The sequence below is a fragment of the Desmodus rotundus genome, chromosome 8 (genome assembly GCF_022682495.2).
Source record: "Desmodus rotundus isolate HL8 chromosome 8, HLdesRot8A.1, whole genome shotgun sequence".
Taxonomy (NCBI): domain Eukaryota; kingdom Metazoa; phylum Chordata; class Mammalia; order Chiroptera; family Phyllostomidae; genus Desmodus; species Desmodus rotundus.
In genome coordinates this window covers 59,102,780-59,120,631 of record NC_071394.1, presented here as the reverse complement: position 1 = coordinate 59,120,631, position 17,852 = coordinate 59,102,780, and the positions used below count along the sequence as shown (strand labels likewise).

Sequence of the window (17,852 nt, the reverse complement as noted above, 5' to 3'; positions counted from 1 at the left end):
CCAGCCATTGTTAATATAATGTTTGAACTACATCAATGTAACCTGGAAGCCAAGGAGAGTGGACTGGAATGCACATGCATGAACAATGACAACTTCACTACTAGTCAGTGGGGGCGGTAGATGCTGTTGAGTGGTCATATGTACTGTGTGGCTGTTATATTCGAAATGACTGAGAGAGTAGAGCAACAAATCTGCATCAAATTTTGCATTAAGCTTGAACATTCATCCTCAGAAATTATTGGGATGATTCAGAATGCTGCAGTTATTGGTAACCGGTGATTGGAAGATTCATTACAATGTGCCTGCTCATGCATCACATTTTGTATAGATATTTTTGGCCAAACATCAAATCACCCCAGTGACTCAGCCCCCATATAGCCCAGATCTGGTGCCCTATGACCTCTGGCTTTTCCCAAAACTAAAATCACCTTTGAAAGGGAAGAGATTTCAGAGTGTTGATGAGATTCAGGAAAATACGATGGGGCAGCTAATGGAAATTGGGAAAACTGTATTAAGTTTCAAAGTGCCTACTTTAAAGGGGAGTGAGGTGTCATTGTCCTATGTACAATGTTTCTTGTATCTTGTTTCTTCTTCAATAAATGTCTTTATTTTGCACAGTATGTGGCTGGACAGACTATTTTCGGGACAGACCTCTGTATGTATATATACATATATGTATGTGTATACGACCTTGTATATGTACATATACACACACATATATTACTCGTATATATATGTGTATACATTCACACACACATTGGGTTTTTCACTGCTTTCTTTTTATTTCAAAGTGGCTACTAGAAAATGTAGTTACATGGTTGGCTTATACTATAGTTCCATTGGACAGCTGTGGTACAGTTGAAAGAGCTTCGGAATTGTCATCTGGGAATATGGACGTCAGTTTCAGTCCTGACTTTGCACATAAAAACTACATGGTCTTGGAAAAGCTCTTGAGTTCTCTGAGCCATACCTCGGTTACTTGCAGAAGATAAGTATACTCATATTTCAGAGTAATTGTGAGAAATAGAGGTAATATAATCAAGCATCCAAATCTTGTTCAGAACCTGACAGTTACTATTACCCTGAGAAAATATCAAGGAGTCTTCTATGCCCTTCCTACAGAGCTATAAAAAAAGACACATATTTTCTATGCATGCACCACATGTTATCAGCAAGACATATGGTGCCTTTAAAACTGAGGAGTACGTCCGCACAAGAGTAGGAAGTTGAGTAAAGGACAGCGGCAGCTGCTTTGATGGCATGATCCTGTCCTTCGAGTTGTGTGCATCTCTGCTGCTTCTCACTTTCCCTCTGACGTTGGGCTTTTTCAGCTGCTGGATTCTTAACCTTGGAATAAGTCCTATGTCTCCTTTCATCTCAAAGCCCTTATCCTATCTTCAGAAACTTGTCTCTCACTTTCAGAATTCTTTCATTTCTATGTGAGACTCTTTGGTAGGGACCTCATGTGCCTTAGGGTCTTTGTGTCAGGACTTTCCTGGATGCCCATACTCTTGCCTGGGAGTGATCTCTTGGAACTGGCTGGCCCACTGCTGCTGGGCTATCAGGCAGAGCCCTGAGTCCTGCGTAACCTTCATCAGCTTCTGGGCTTCCAGGTTCTCCTTAGGGTCTCAGGTTTCTACTCTTCCACCTGTCCCAGTGTCTCTCTTTGGATTTAGTGCTCATATACTGTGCTCTAGCCAACTTGGATTATGTGAAAAATATGTGACTCTATGATTTTCTACCTGTGTACCTCAGTGTATGTCATTTTTTCTATGAAGAATGTCTAACCTTTCTTTCTCCAATTAAATAACCATTTCAAGAAATTTCAATGTATCCTCCTCCATGACCTTTCTTGTTGAGTGATATTTTTTCCCAGAATTGAAATGCCATGTTCTATGTTCATCTATTATTCCTCATCATACTCAACATTTATCACAGTATGTATCTACTTGTCTATTATTGCTATTAAATTTATATATTCTAATAAACCTTAGGGTCTTATGTGACCCTGTCTTTTTATGGAACCCATTCAAAAAGTCTCATCTAAAAACCAGAAATAATTGTAAACTATTACCAATATTTATATATATCACTTAATAAGATTAAGGAAAATTTAGTTCAAAACCTATTAAAAAACTCTTTCATCTCCTTCCCAATTTTTTGACTATTTTTTCATTGAAATCTCTTACTTGTCAGCCTTCCCAAACTTTCTTTGAGAAACCTCAGTTTCATTGCTTTTCTAATCCTCCCTCTACTTTTTAGCTCTTTATTATACAAATGTACTTAAACATTTTCACTTGGAAAAAAATTCGTCTGCTCTAACCATTACCTGCTTTATTCCTAACAAAGAAAAACCCTCATACTGAGTTATCATGAAAATATATTTTTCCTCCTAACATTCTGACCTGTATCTAGATATATTCTCCCAGTTTTGTGTTACAAAGGACTGGGAGTCAGCTGAATAAAAAGTAAATTCTCATTAGACACTGGAATCAAAGAAAAGTTCCTTATCAAAAGAGATGTATGGGGAAAACCTGGGAATACTGATAGAAAAAACTATGGTCAGTATCACATATATCAGTTTCTATTGGTCAAAGATTTTGTGGTATTTTTTAAAATATTTCACTCCTTAGTGCAACTAACACAGAGACTTAAACTTACTAAACACTCATTAAATATTTCCTAAATAAATTTGATGATTTACCAGCTTTTATTTAGGACCATCTGCGAAGGCAGCTTCTGTTTAAGTTGCCACTCCCTAGCTATGACTATATTTTATGTAACTCTGCACCCCTAAGATTCATGGCTATGTATTATTTATGTATTTCAAAGGACATGAGGGATGAAAGAAAACATAAAAATCCAATAGGATAGTCATAATAGTCACACTGTCCTACTCAAGTGCAGCGTGTACAATGAATCATGGCAGCCAAAGAGCAAACGTGTTCTGTTAGAAGAACCTGCATCACTACCTTGACCATTCTTATTTCATAGTTTCAGAGTCAGGATGTACACAGCACTTCCTTAGTCCTGTTAGATTTCCAGTGCTATTTTGATTACCATTGTGTTTCTACGTTTTCCTAAAGATACAATATTCAGGAAAAAGTCTTTTAGGTTCTGTACATATATGTAAATGTCCTTTCCTTTTTGAGTGTAGAAAATGTATTTCTTAGTCCCTTTGTATTATTTTCCCCTTTTTTCTTTTGATTCCTGCAATTTTGAAGTTCATCATATTCTATCTGAACTCCCATTTCTTTAGGCTATGGCAGTATATTAGTTATATTTCTATAAAGCATATTCTTAGTAGCTCCACTGTTCTTTTGTTCAAGGACCACAAACATCTTCCCAGAATCTTCTTCTCTGACCAGTATCTCACTGAGGCCAGGAGACTAAAGGTACAACCTCCACATTTTGGCTATTCTTATTTCCAGCAAAGTGAAGGAAATTCTCCCTACAGAGTAATGAGAAATACCTTTACTAGGCTACAATTGATTTTCTCATTTATTAATATATTATCTTATGGGACATCTATGTAAGTCATATCAAATCTCTGTATGTGCAAATGTGCAGCATACAGTTTGCAAATCAAATTTAAATATGTGACTATTGCATAAACTAGAAGAAAAATGATAGAAATCAAGTTACCTTTTGTAATGCAATATTATACATTTTCAGCTCTCAACTTTATCTCTGAATTTCATTTTCTTGTAGTCAATTGTGTGTACATTCTGTCTCAGCTATATTGTGAGCTTTAGGAGGGAAGGCATTCATTTACACATACTTATTAGGCGTTAATAAACAACAAGGATACAAAGATGAATGAAAGTAGACTGTTACCTTCAAAGAGCTTATATTCTAGTTGAAAAGGCACACATGTAAACAAGTAGCTGTTATCTAGTGAGATACAACTGCAGATCAAGTGTTAGGGGAGAAAAGAGTATAGAACATTGAATTTCTTACAGTGGGGCTTGGGACAGGGAGTACAATTCAGGAAGGGTCTAAAGAAAAAGGCAAAGTAGGGTAGAGTCTAAAAGAATTAATGAGAATTTGCCAACAAGCACAAAGAAGATTTTAGGAACAGGAAAATAGCTAACACAGAGCAAAAAGTTATATAAAAATAAACTGTGGCACTTACACCAAAAAGTATTGTCTGGCTAAACTGAAGGATTTTTTAAATTAGAGGAGTGAAATCATCAGACTTATGCATTAGAAAGGTACATCTGGTTGCAAGATGGATAGAAAGAATGCCGGATGAGGCAGGTGCTGATGAGTAGGCCATCATTGTATTAGCTAGGTGATGATTTAAAAGGCTGAAGCGCAGACAAAAAGAAGTGGAGGAAGAAGAGTTATGAAAATTCTAAGAATTTCGATTTAAGGTTGCTGGGAAAGTAGTGCTACCATTAAATGAAATCTGCAGCATATGAAGAAAAGCAGGCTTGGAATGGTGTTGTATACTGGATTTAGTGCTGGAATGTTTAATTTTAAGATAATTTTGGTAAATCCATGTTGATTTAACCAATAGGTCAAGTGATCAGGAGTAAGATTGGGGTTGGAGGTGAAGGTATGGAATTAATCATGTTAACTGTGGTGACTGATGGTGTTGGAGTGGAAGAGACAATCTGAAGACTGCATTTGGAGAATGGAATAAGGAAGGAATCCCAGGGAAACACAGTAATTGGTGAGGAGGTAGAAAAAAAAGGACCTAGTCAAGGAGACTGAGAAATTGCCAAGAGAAAGGAACAAAAGATAAAACCATCTAAGGAAAAAAAATAGGAAGGCAAATGAAGCATCTCAAATAAGATTCCATGGTGAACAGGATTATATGCCACTGGGTAGGCTAATAAAACATATAAACTATCCATTATATTTGGCCATTGGCATTAATATATTTATATAGGTCTCATTCAAAGAACTGGAGTGGGACTGGGATCAAAGAAGTTCAGTGCTTTCACATGTACGTGGCTGCTATTGAGGGAAACTAGTGACATATCACTGGCTGTCACCCAGAGTTTAATAGAACACAGAACTCAAAAACACCACAAGGGAACCATGCCCATCTCTAGATGTCCTGGGTCCAGGTTAGAGCCTATATACATGGAAACTACTCCCATGAAGAAATGAGCACTAAAGGACCTGAGAACATAGCAAACTAACATGGGAGAATGCAGACAGAGGCACATCCACACTTGTTGGAAGAGGTGAACTTGGAGGAGAAAATTGCCTTTTTCTTGAGATATGTAGATTCCTTCCTTAAGAAGGCTTTATTATACAGCTATGTCTTCTTACACAAATATCAATTAAAATTATAAAATTAAACTTGATTTTTGGTGAAGCTTGAGTCCTCTGTAATATCATCACTTTTTAATTTTCATGTTGTCCAGAACATCAGCGACATACTGAGAGTCTGGGAGCTACGGAAGATATCATTTGTAATTAGAAAAACTTAATTGGAAGTCAAAATGCAAAAAGATAAAAAATAAGAAGGAGATTCATGAAGATAGAAAGCATAGATTATTATTTTGAGAAACATAAGTGGTGAAAGAAAGAGGGGAACTTGGAACTTGAGCATAATTGTGGAAAAGGGTCAAGTCAGTGAAGGGATACATAATTAGTATACCTCCTGTTAAGATCAGAAAGTAAATGATTTTAGAACCTCAGATGAAGGAATAAATCTTAGACAAGAAGTGGGAAGCTTCCACTGTCAACAAGTTATAGTCAGGTAGTTTTGCTCATTTTGAATTAACGATGAGAGCTGGCCAGGATCCCAAATCCCCATATCCTGTACCAGACTGATGCAAAATATACAGTAGCGATGATGTAACGGTGATGCAAACTTGCTGCACTGGCCAGCAGTTTGTCCCACATCCACATGGAGTGTTCTATCCTGTGACTCCAGTTAGATGGACTGAAAGATCTACAGTTCTCTTCTGTTCCTTTGGCTTAAGACCTTCCCTGGACCCACGCTGAGTGCTGTGTGATGCTTACTTTCTCCAGAGCCCCACTTTAGTCTCTGCTTGGTCTTTACTGACTGCATGTGGTAAAAATAATATGATAAAAAAAGAGCAACAGAAAGATAAAAGATGTTCACATCTCCTTGCTCCTCTACATCAAGATGTTATTCCTGATATAGTAAGATCCTGGGTGTCTGTGAGCACGATATGTTGCTATTGACTCGTTTTAAAGCTTTTTGGTGGAGTGAATGGGGCAGGTGCATCTGGAAGACTTGCACTTCTAGCTCTTGGTTCTCAGGTTACTGGGAGCGAGGGTGGGAAGAAAGCTATCTAAATTGCATAGGAATGCTTTCAAGGGAAGAGAATGTTTGTGAGTGAATGTATGTTTCTGGGAGCTGGTAGAGGAGGGAATGTTGTAAAAACTTTCAGGAGATTCTGATTAATCACTGCCCTGCAGATGAGCAAGTAAGAACCACTAGAGTGATATTGGTGTTTACAATTTAAGAGTTGGCTGTGTTAAATGATAAAGTCCAGGAACTGGGCTCCCATCCGGGAATGGAGGCGGAAATAATTGGAGTAAAGCCCAGGAATAGGTGAGGCTGGAATGCTGGGTTTGTCCATCACAGAATGGCCACAGAATGGCTTTGCATTTCTCCTTTACCACCCACAGCACTTACTCAAGCAACAAGTACATATAGTGCATTCAATAAATACTCTTAATAGACTGTGTACATTTCAGAAAAACCGTATTCCTTTTAATATCAATTATGTGAGCATGCAACATTGCTAAATACAAAAGTCATACAAGCTCACAAATGACTTCAGAGACTGCCACTCTTTTAATTGAAAAATAATTTAGGGCCTATTGAGATACCATAAATCACAGATCTTTTCCTGTTTTCCCTTAATGACTATGTATTTGTCCCTATTACTATAGGTTTCACAAAGCATTCTACCCACAGGCAGTTCCATTTCTTTACCCTTTATCCGAAGAGAAATAGGAATATCATTCATCTTCTAAAAGGATGTATTTCCACTGGGTCTGAGTAAGACTCAAGGGTAGGGAGTTGTAGTGCACAGCTCTCGGGGCATTGCCTAAAAATTGAAGGCTGCCTATAATTTAATGGAAAAAAATTCAATACATTTATGATAACATTATGCTGGCATAGATGCTTACAACTGATAAAATACAAATTGGATAAGTGCACATTTGTTGCAAATGAGTTGAAAAACTGAATTTGTCCTATTTCTAGTTAAATTAAATGGGTAGCATGGGGCATTAAAAACATCTGAACAATGCTAAATTTATAGACTACATGCCAGAAAAATAACTTTTGGGAAGGATAACACAAAAAATAAATACTAATTGAATTTTTTTAAAAAGTCCACTTTCTATAATTTATACACATGAGAAAAACAATTCCCATTCCTTGGACTCAATTTCCTTCTGTAAAATATGGAGGCTGAACCCATATTATCCCCTTCCAGAGCGACATGTTCTCTTGCTGGCTTTAGCTTTATGTCCTGTGCAGTAGAAACCTCCTTGGAAAGATAGGTTCAAATCTTAATTTCGTCATTTATTAGCTTTTTAAACTTGGAAAAGCTATACCTCAGTCAGCCTTAATTTCCCAATCTGTGAAGTGGGATAACACTAATAGTTCACTTTTTAAATGAATTATTTGAGGATTAAATGGGAACATATGTGCTGGGAAGTGATTAGCATGTTGGTTAGTTAATGGGCACTCAATATGTAGTATCAACCAGTGCCCTAGACTCCTACTTTCCCTCTCTCCTTAAAAATTCAATTCCTTGTATACTATTGACTTGCAAGTAAAAGATATTACAATAAAATTTGGAAGATACTGTGAACTTTTGCTGGGTAATATTTGTAAAGTAGCTGTTTTGGAAAGTAGATTTTTATCTTTCAGCTTGGGAATGCCTCTGGGTTTGAATACAGCAGACAAAGTAGCAGTAAGAGGTCAAAATAATTCTAAAGCTCCATACAACTTTGCAGTTCAGCACTATTATATATTCAAAGACAAGCATGACACCACATGCATTAATCATAGTATATCACATAGGAACATCATCCTCTACATGTACTCAGTACTAGTCCTAAACTTTATAAAACCACACAAAATCAGAGTGGAATTCCACAAATTTAAGGGTGAAGAGAACTTAACCTAGATTCACAACAAAGCTATGACAATATTGAAAAAGTCATTTTATGGGTTGGATGTTTTAAATGGACTACCAGAGATTCTCTACAATAGCCTCAGGAACCGCTTTTCCCACTTATAAGTCTATTAATAGGTAGATTTGTTTGAGTTTAATTGGACATGTTGGACTCCAACAGTTTAGATAGAAGGTAGTACTCTAACACTTAATTTTTCTTCTATTTTTGGAGAGACTCATGCTATAACATTTTTTTTCTAGGAATCTATGATTGAGGACCAAATGATACGTATGCCCCTCTATCCTTCTCATTTGAAAAGTACTGTAAAGGGAAAGGGTGAGGGCAGACTTATCTTTCATCCCATTTGCAAGTACAAAGGAGGGATGCATTCTTGGTATGTCCTTATACAGCTACCTGTTGAAATGCTGATTAGCCTATTTCACATGGGACTATACTAAGACCTTGAGGACAGTTAAGTGGGCTCTTTATTGTAAAGTTCTTCCTGTTGTCCAGTAATTCATGAGCCAATGGCATAGTACTGTGTCCTTATTTATTACCACTGATAAATGAGTTCATAATACTGACCAGAGGAATTACACAGCTCACAGAAACTTTCCAAATAAGAACCATGATATCAAAACACAGCTGAAGCCATCAACAGTATTAATGAGGATTGTGTTAGCTTCTAATTATGATGATTATTATATTAGAATGCAAATCACACTAATTATTAGTAAAAGTTTACAAACATTAAAAAGTGCATAATAATATTTGGATCTGATAGGGCTGAAAAAAGACAAGAAAAACACAACACGAGGGTGTTAGCTTTGTGATTGGTGTCCACATGATTGCAAGGAGATCATTTTCTCCATTATTTTCATTTCCCTGTGCTGTCTTCCAAATTTAAACATTGTGAGAAAAATACAGCACTGTGAGAAATTTGATTCCATAAGAAGAACAAAACATTTCTACTAGTTATGATTATCTTGGCTTCTCTTTCCCACCTTTCCAATTCCTTAAATCCTCATAATTAAAGATAAAAATATCAGTTGGGAAAAATGTTCCACTTGGGAATAAAACAAAATTTGCAGGTGAAATTCTGGTCTGTGCAGAACCAAACAAACTGAATTCAGGTAATATTCACATTAATGGATATTTCCAAATGCCTGCATAAAAAGCAAGGGAGTCTTGATGGATCTATTAGACTTCATTGATCCATCAGCAGTGGATCAAAGGGAAAGATTGTTAAAAAAAAAGTATGTTCTATCCTGTGTACACCACCACACTATGGAAAAGAAAAAAAAAACAGCCCTTTAAAAAATGAGTAGTATAAAAATTCACAGTAATGTACATTATTTTTGTTTTTCATGAGCAATCAAAGAAGGGGGCAGTGCCGAGCATCTCTATTGTACAATACAAAAGAGTGTAAGTAACACAGCAGGAACATATGGACACGAAATGCTAAAAACAGTGCTTTCTGGATGGTATGCTTACTGGGTGAATATTTGGGCCAGAGATACTTAAACTCTGGGGTTCGACCAACCCTTTGCAATTACACACAATTAAATCCTCTGACATTGGGAGGGGCCAGATGCTACAGGGAGAATCATCATCTAGTTCGATGCTACTGTCTACAAGCATTTCATCATGTGGTCAAGTGAAAGGATCCATACATAATGATGTCCAGACACAAGCCACATGACATCAGCCATCACTAATGACAGGGGCAGAGAAGAGTCTGTCTGCAGCCAGAGCCTCTCCCCTCATGTTTAACATGACAGCGAGCCGGTTCCTGCTGTGTGGAACAACCATGATCTTTCTCCCCTTGTCACTCATGTACACAAATGCATTCCAACCAGGCCTGGAGAGCTGAGACATGGTCAGGTAGAGGAAGATAAAAGTGGGGTATTAGCTTTCAGATTTGGCTGCTTCCCCCTCAGCTTCCCCACTCTGTTCTGTCGAAGTTCGTTGTGCATCTTCCTCACCTTCTGTAAGAGACAGTGGAAAAGAGAACAAGAGCTAAATAAAAAAACATTGCTTATATTTACCCACTTTTAGTATATCACATTGGAAATTGACAAAATATTCCCCAAGTCTGAAATTCTAATGAGAAAGTGTGTTTTCTTCATAATTAATTACCCATCAAGAAAATAGTTTAAGTTGGCTAGCTAATTCTGGTTCTATGAACTTGGGATAGTGTGGTTCAAAAACAAAATAACTGAATTTTCACAGTGGTTAGTGATCATCTATGCTTTTGATAAATAACTAGGAAATCTCATGCCAAGTCCTGAAACTCATTTTTTTAAAAATTTTATTGTTATTCAATTACAGTTGTCTGCCTTTTCTCCCCATCCCTCCACCCCACCCCAGCCGAACCCACCTCCCTCCCCCACCCCCCCACCCCCGATTCTGTCCACGTGTCCCTTATAGTAGGTTTACAGGTTGCAGAAATCACAAGTGCCTTTGGGCTGAAATTAGAAGTGGAGAATAAGTGTCACCTTCAATTCCTGACTTTCTTACCTTAAGAATTAAAAAAATGCATTTTACATTATTTATAGCACTTGATGATAACCCAGCTGATTTCTCAGAGGTTTAATTAGTTTAAATGAAAAGCAACAGTGGAAGGTGAAAGGACATTATGCCAGTTGGTCACTCCCTTGTCACACAGTAATAATGACCTCTGCCCTGCCCTTTGAGAACCTGTACACAACTCCAATAAAACCACCCTCATAACTGCACCCTCTGTAGCAATTTCAGCGAGTGACTTGGCAAACACTGAGGTGAAACAATGCTTTCTCTCTACATTCAGTCACTTCACCTGAGTGCAAGCTGTAGGCAATCCTTGATTCAATGATTCATATTTTTGCATGTGTTAGTTCATTACTAAGCAACCAATATGACTTAGTGGCCAAAATATTTTGGTGATGTTGCAATTCTGTAAATTATAACAATGCTTGCTAAGAGTTCGTTATCATAATTCAAATGCTTAGAGGTATGTGGGCTGGTCCATTCAGAGGTGTCCAACCTGTGGCCGTGGGCCACATGTAGCTCAGAATGACTGTGAATGCAGCCCCAAACAAAATCGTAAATTTTTAAAACACTATGAGATTTGCTTTGTGATTACGTGTCACAATGTATTTAATGTGTGGCCCAAGAAAACTCTTTCTTCCAGTGTGGCCCAGAGACACCAAAAGCTTGGAAAACCCTGCAAATGATTCGTTCTTTATGCTTAACAAATACACATAAAACATCTCACCATATACCATACTTTAAGGAAATTGAAAGTAATTCTACATTAAAAATATCTGTTCTAAAGGGGACCCAAAAGGATCAGGCATTACATATCATTTTCATACACTACTTTCATTATTAGAACAATGACTAGACTCCCAAGATGTGTAGATGTCTTGAAAATAAGAAGTGTAGATGAGCAGGCAACAAAAACTTGATAAATAGAAAAGCTCTCAGTAACCAAAGGAATAAATTCAGATTAGATCAGATGCAATAGAATAGAATTTTTAAAGATGAAACTGCTGTATAAATACAAGATGAGGAATTTGACTCCCATGGTGCTTGGGGCTTCCTAGGTGATTTTTCTAGAGACTTTGTGGGGATACTTCTCAGAGTTTAGCATAATGCTACATACAGAGCTATGGCTAAATAGGTGGCTGTTAAGCCAAGGTAAACATGGGACAGCAATATTGTCAAGTATAAACTACAAAGAAGGTGAAACACTAAAGAATTTCAAAGGAAGTCCCTCACAATTCTCAGCTAGTGATGTTTTGTCATTATAGTTGTCATTATTGAACAGCTTTTGAGGAGAAACCCTGTAAAGAGAAGTCACTAACTTTTATCCTGCCTTTCACTGTTTATAACTCTATAGGCTACTTTTGAAGGTGGTTTGTCATGTCTTAATCCTACTTAATGAAATGCTGCAAATCATTCCTTATTCATAGGGAGATGTGTGTCAGACAGCTCACCTGTCTTGTTGATATCGAGACCTGCTAATTTCAAGGCTAATTCATTGCTGTTGCCACTTGCAGAGGAAACCAGGATGTCATGTATTGCATTTCTTCTACCCGTTCTTCCCGAAGCAATAAAATCTGCATATGTAGTTTCCACATCAGTCATTGCTAACAAATATCCGCATAGCAGGGACTGAAAAAAACAGAGAAAAATTAACAGGTAAGTATAATGTTGGTCAATGGTAAACATTTAACCAAGACACATTAAATCATGGCCCTATAATATGAATATGAAATAATTGTCTTGCTTACACGTTGACAAAGCAAGCAATGCTTTGATTCTTGATCAAGAGTCAGGGAATATTTTTGTAATGAGGCTGATAGTAAATATTTTAGGTTTTGGGGGACACATAGTCTCTGCCTCAACTACGCAACACTGTGGTTGTGGTGCAAAAGTAGTCAAAGATAATATTTTAAACAACTATAATAAAGAACTGTGTTTACAAAAATGAGCATAGGGCCAGATTTGGCCCACATGCCATAGTCTGTGGCCACCTGGTTTAGAGTATAAAATTCGCCTTCTTTAACACCATTTCAGTCAGTCCTCTACTCTAGAGAGGAGAACTTGAAGTCAGTTGCATACCGAGGTGTGGAGGAGGGTGGAAGTGGTCCATCCTAGAGGTAAGAAGTAAGCAAGTGCCTTGTCTGCAGAAATTCTAAGAACAATTATGAAACTGACCAAAGTCCACTTTGCTTTTTATCATCACCATGCACCCAGCAATTCTGAGCCATGTCAGGGATCAAATACTGCTCCCAATTCAGGACAGTTCCGACGGAGACCCCTTGGTAAGCCATTGCTTGAGAGGAATAAAAATCTTTCTTGACTGAATCTTTACAAAGGGTGAATTTTTCTGAACAAACTTGATGATACCTATCCTTAATTAAAGACATAATGAAGAAAAAATATTTTCAAGGAAAAATATGTGACATGTATTAACAAAAGAACATCAAATGTAAAGCTTTAATTTATTTTTCTATCTTTAAATTTTTATTCTTCACTAAAGGTCAAAAGAAGGATGGTTACTAAGATGAAATAATGACTTTCTGTTGGGTTAATTTGTTTAAACAGGACTTTTAAAATAATACAATTTCCCTCCTTTTCCTAAATGTTCCTATTACATTTTACTATAGTTTAAGATTAAAAGCTCATACCATTACTCAAGAGAAAGGAATCTTTTCAAAACATAAGTATGGAGGAAGCTAAAATAGTAGAACCCATACATCATCCTAAATGTGCACCCTGCACTCTGAAATAACTTAATGCCATTGACAGTGCAATTGAGGCTGGCAGCACATTCTTTTAGGCTGAGTTCTTCTCTCAGTGCATATTGAGGGAGGTTCTAATTCAACCTGCAGAAAACTTGTTATATTCTCTCTTCCTTAAAGCTGACAGAGGAAACAGGGAAGAATTATAGTATAATACAAGCTTTGAAATAGGAAATATTTGTATACTACATGCTTTACTGTGACTGTGTTATGGATAACATCAATTTCTTTTCCCTTGATTATATCTACCATTCATTGTTATGAGAATATGATTTAATGGTTCTTATCATTTTATTTAAAATATCAAAGTGCTCTTTAGAAGATCCTGGGTTTAGTCCTGGTTCTGCCACTGGGTCATGGAATGACTTTTGGAAAAACCACTTGACCTCCTGGTCTTCCACTGTTTTATAAGTAAAATGGGGCAGCTGAGTGACATTATCATTAATGGTACTTCACATGAAAGTGTGAAAGAAATGATCATTCAAAACTATATCATATCTGAAATCTTGAACTTGGAAATTCCCTTCTGTGACCATAAGCACCTATTTTCTCTTTTCCTCTTACTCTTTTTCTTTTTTGTAAATTTTATTGTTATTCAATTACAGTTGTCTGCATTTTCTCCCCATCCCTCCACCTCACCCCAGCCAAACCCACTTCCCTCCCCCACCTCCACCTTCCCCCTTGATTTGGTCCATGTGTCCTTTATAGTAGCTCCTTTAAACCCCTCTCCTCACTATTCCCTCCCCACTCCCCTCTGGCTATTGTTACATTGTTCTTAATTTCAATGTCTCTGGTTATATTTTGTTTCCTTTTTTCTTTTGTTGATTATGTTCCAGTTAAAGGTGAGATCATATGGTATTTGTACCTCACCGCCTGGCTTATTTCACTTAGCATAATGCTCTCAATTTCCATCCATGCTGTTGCAAAGGGTATAAGCTCCTTCTTTCTCTCTGCTGTGTAGAATTCCATTGTGTAAATGCACCATAGTTTTTGATTCACTCATTTGCTGATGGGCACTTAGGTTGCTTCCAGTACTTGGCTATTGAAAATTGTGCTGCTATGAACATTGGGGTGCACAGGTTCTTTTGTATTGGTGTTTCAGGGCTCTTAGGGTATAATCCCAGCAGTGTAATTGCACAGATATAGGACAAACATTTCAGAAATTCATATGGAACCATAAACGACCCCAAATAGCTGCAGCAATTTTGAGAAAGAAGAACAAAGCAGGTGGGATCACAATACCTGACATCAAACTGTATTACAAGGCCATTGTAATCAAAATAGCCTGGTACTGGCATAAGAACAGGCACATAGACCAATGGAACAGAACAGAGAGCCCAGAAATAAACCCAAGTCTTTACGGTCAATTAATATTTGACAAAGGAGGCAGGAGCATAACATGGAGAACAAATAGCCTCTTCAACAAATGGTGTGGGGAGATCTGGACAGCTATGTGCAAAGAAATGAAACTCTATCACCAAATTACACCACACATAAAAATAAATTCAAGGTGGATAAAAGACTTAAGTATAAGCCGTAACACCATAAAAGTCCTAGAGGAAAACATTGGCAGGAAGATCTCAGACATTCCACGCAGCAACATCCTCACAGACATGTCCCCTAAAGCAAGGGACATAAAGGAAAGAATAAACAAATGGGACCTCATCAAAATAAAAAGCTTCTGCATGGCTAAAGAAAACAGCACTAAATTACAAAGAGAGCCAACAGTATGGGAAAACATATTTGCCAATGATACCTCCGACAAGGGCCTGATCTCCAAAATATATAAAGAACTCACATGACTCCACTCCAGGAAGACAAACAACCCAATTAAAAAATGGGCAAAGGACTTGAACAGACACTTCTCCAAGGAAGACATACAGAGGGCCCAGAGACATATGAAAAGATGCTCAGTATTACTAGCCATCAGAGAGATGGAAATCAAAACCACAATGAGATACCATCTCACACCGGTTAGAGTGGCCAACATAAACAAATACACAAGCAAATGTTGGAGAGGATGAGGAGAAAAGGGAACCCCAGAGCACTGTTGGTGGGAATGCAGACTGGTGAGGCCACTGTGGAAAACAGTATGGAATTTCCTCAGAAAACTAAAAATGGAACTTCCCTTTGATCCAGCAATTCCTCTTACTCTTTTTCTTTCTTTGCAAAATTATACTTTATTATTTAAAAATATGTCAGTCATGTCCCACTTATATCCTACCAAGGCATCCTTCCTTTCTTCCTTTCTCTCTCTCTCTCCTTCTCTCTCTCTTTATTGTTGTTCAAGTATAGTTGTCTTTACTTTCCCCACACCAGTCTCTCCCATTCCAGGCACCCCCACCTCCCAACCCTCAATCCTTCCCCCCTTTGGCTTTGTCCATGTGTCCTTTATACATGTTCCTTGATGACCTTCCTCCTTCTCCCCTGTTACTCCCTCCCACTTTCCCTCTGGTTACTGTCAATTTGTTCTTTATTTCAATATCACTGGCTATATTGCTTGTTTGTTTTGTTGATTAGATTCCACTTTTCCTCTTACTCTTAATGAATCTGGTTACATCTTCGATTCTTTTAACCCTTTTAATTTTATTTTCTCCTAGATCCAGTCAGAATCACCCACCATTTCATGTAGCTTCTAATTAACATCAGGAAGTCCCTCTGATCTACTGTGACCTCGACCTTACTAAGCCTCACCTGGGAAAACAGCACAGTGCAATTTCTCTGATCTCATTACTGGGAGGCTAGTGTTACCAGAAAAAGTCATAAAATTGTGCCAACTGGCTCAACTAGAAATTTTTGACACTATTATTAGTATACACTCTGAGTTGCTGGGAAATTCCTTTTTCACCTCCAGTTGATTCTTCCTTTTGCTTTTCTCTGTGAGGATTCCAAACTCTTTTCTGTCCACACAACCAGACATTACCTGCCTCAAGAGATGACTTAGATATTCCTTTTCTGAAAGGATATAGGACATCTGTTGCAAGTTCTCTTAAATCTCCTTCTCTTTCCAACACATTTGTCTATAAATCAGTATTTTTTGTTTTGTAGATGAACTAAGCTCTTTCTTTTGGAGGCATGCTGCTGATTCTATTTTCTAACACCTCCTGGAGGACCTTAATTCATCCCTTATTTTTTCTCAGTGATTTGAGTGTTCTTTCTCCTCAAAATCTCTCCCTTAAATGTATAAGCATGTTCAAGTCTTCTTTTACTAAAAATAATATTGAACTATTAAACAAATACCCTTTCTTCAACCTTTACTCATCTGTGCATTGACTAATCTTTTTCCTTCATTAAACATCTCAGAAGGTTTCAGTTATTTTTCTTTTCACTTTCTCTCAATAAACCTTTATAATTTTTATATTTCATTGACTTTTATATAGTATATTTTATGGACACTACTTTCTTGTAGATCACTGCAGTGATCTGTGTTAATATGAAGTAACAACTTAACGCTAAAGTTTCCTGTGAGGCCCGTCCTGTGTGAGCTCTCTACAATGCATGACGCTGCCAGCTACATTCTCCTTGAAACACTCCCCTCGCATAAAAAAGCCACTTATAGAGGCATGTTTACTGTTACAGGAATCAGACTTTCTATTAACTTGTTATGCTATGTCTGATTTCTCTGTACTCAGTTCTTCATCTATGAATAGTGATAGATATACTTAGTAGTCAAGGTGGCTATGAGAATTTATTTGGATTATGTAGAGGCTAACACAATGTTTGGCACATGGTGGGGAGGTGCTGATAAAAAACCAGCTGTCACTTTCTTAGCTTCCGTGATATCTTACTATCATGGTTCCATCCTATTTGACCTTTGTATTCTTCACAGATTTCTCTTTCCTAGAGGTACTTGTTAAAATAATAGCATATTTCGTAGGAATTAAGGACCAGTCTTTGTCCTTCTTTATTTCCTGACTGAATAACTCATCTAATCCCAAGGCTTTAATTCCTCACTATGGGTACTGCTGAAGTGTGCCTCTCCTATTTAGACTGTCCTCCCAAGCTTCTCACTCAGGAGGGAAACTGCTATTGAATACTATTTCCACTTGGTTTTGCACAAGCATTTCAAATTCAATGAAACAAAACAAGACAACAAAACACACAAAGAAAACTGGCCTTATGAATACATTATCTTGGAGCATAGTTTTACTCATATCTCTAACTTGATATCCATGTCTAATCATTTACCTAGGTCATGTTGGTTTTTATTTGATGTCATTCATATTTATTTCTTGTGAAAGACAGAAAAAGATCTTACCAGGAGTATTGCTGTAAATCAATTATCCTGGTTCTATTATTGTGGTTCTGTAAAGAACCACATTTGCTGCTTTAACTTCAATCACTCAGTTGGATAGAGTGAAAGATAATAATGATGACTGTGAGAAGAGCTAAAACATCCCCCTCCCTTTAGCATTTATGAAATATATTTGCTAG

General features: G+C 37.3%; 1 protein-coding gene across 4 annotated transcripts in view; it reads right to left on the bottom strand.

Moving 5' to 3' along the window:
• Window positions 1-7,550: 7,550 nt before the first annotated feature.
• Window positions 7,551-17,852, bottom strand: part of PKIA (cAMP-dependent protein kinase inhibitor alpha) — a 97,350-nt gene continuing 87,048 nt past the window's right edge. For all 4 annotated transcript variants that reach the window (XM_053929752.2, XM_045186125.3, XM_053929751.2 and 1 more), the window contains 2 exons: window positions 12,108-12,285; window positions 7,551-10,115 (listed from right to left, as the gene is read on the bottom strand). In XM_053929752.2, coding sequence (XP_053785727.1) covers window positions 10,036-10,115; window positions 12,108-12,258 — 231 coding nt within the window. In that variant the 5' untranslated portion in view covers window positions 12,259-12,285 and the 3' untranslated portion in view covers window positions 7,551-10,035. The remainder of the gene's footprint in view (window positions 10,116-12,107; window positions 12,286-17,852) is intronic.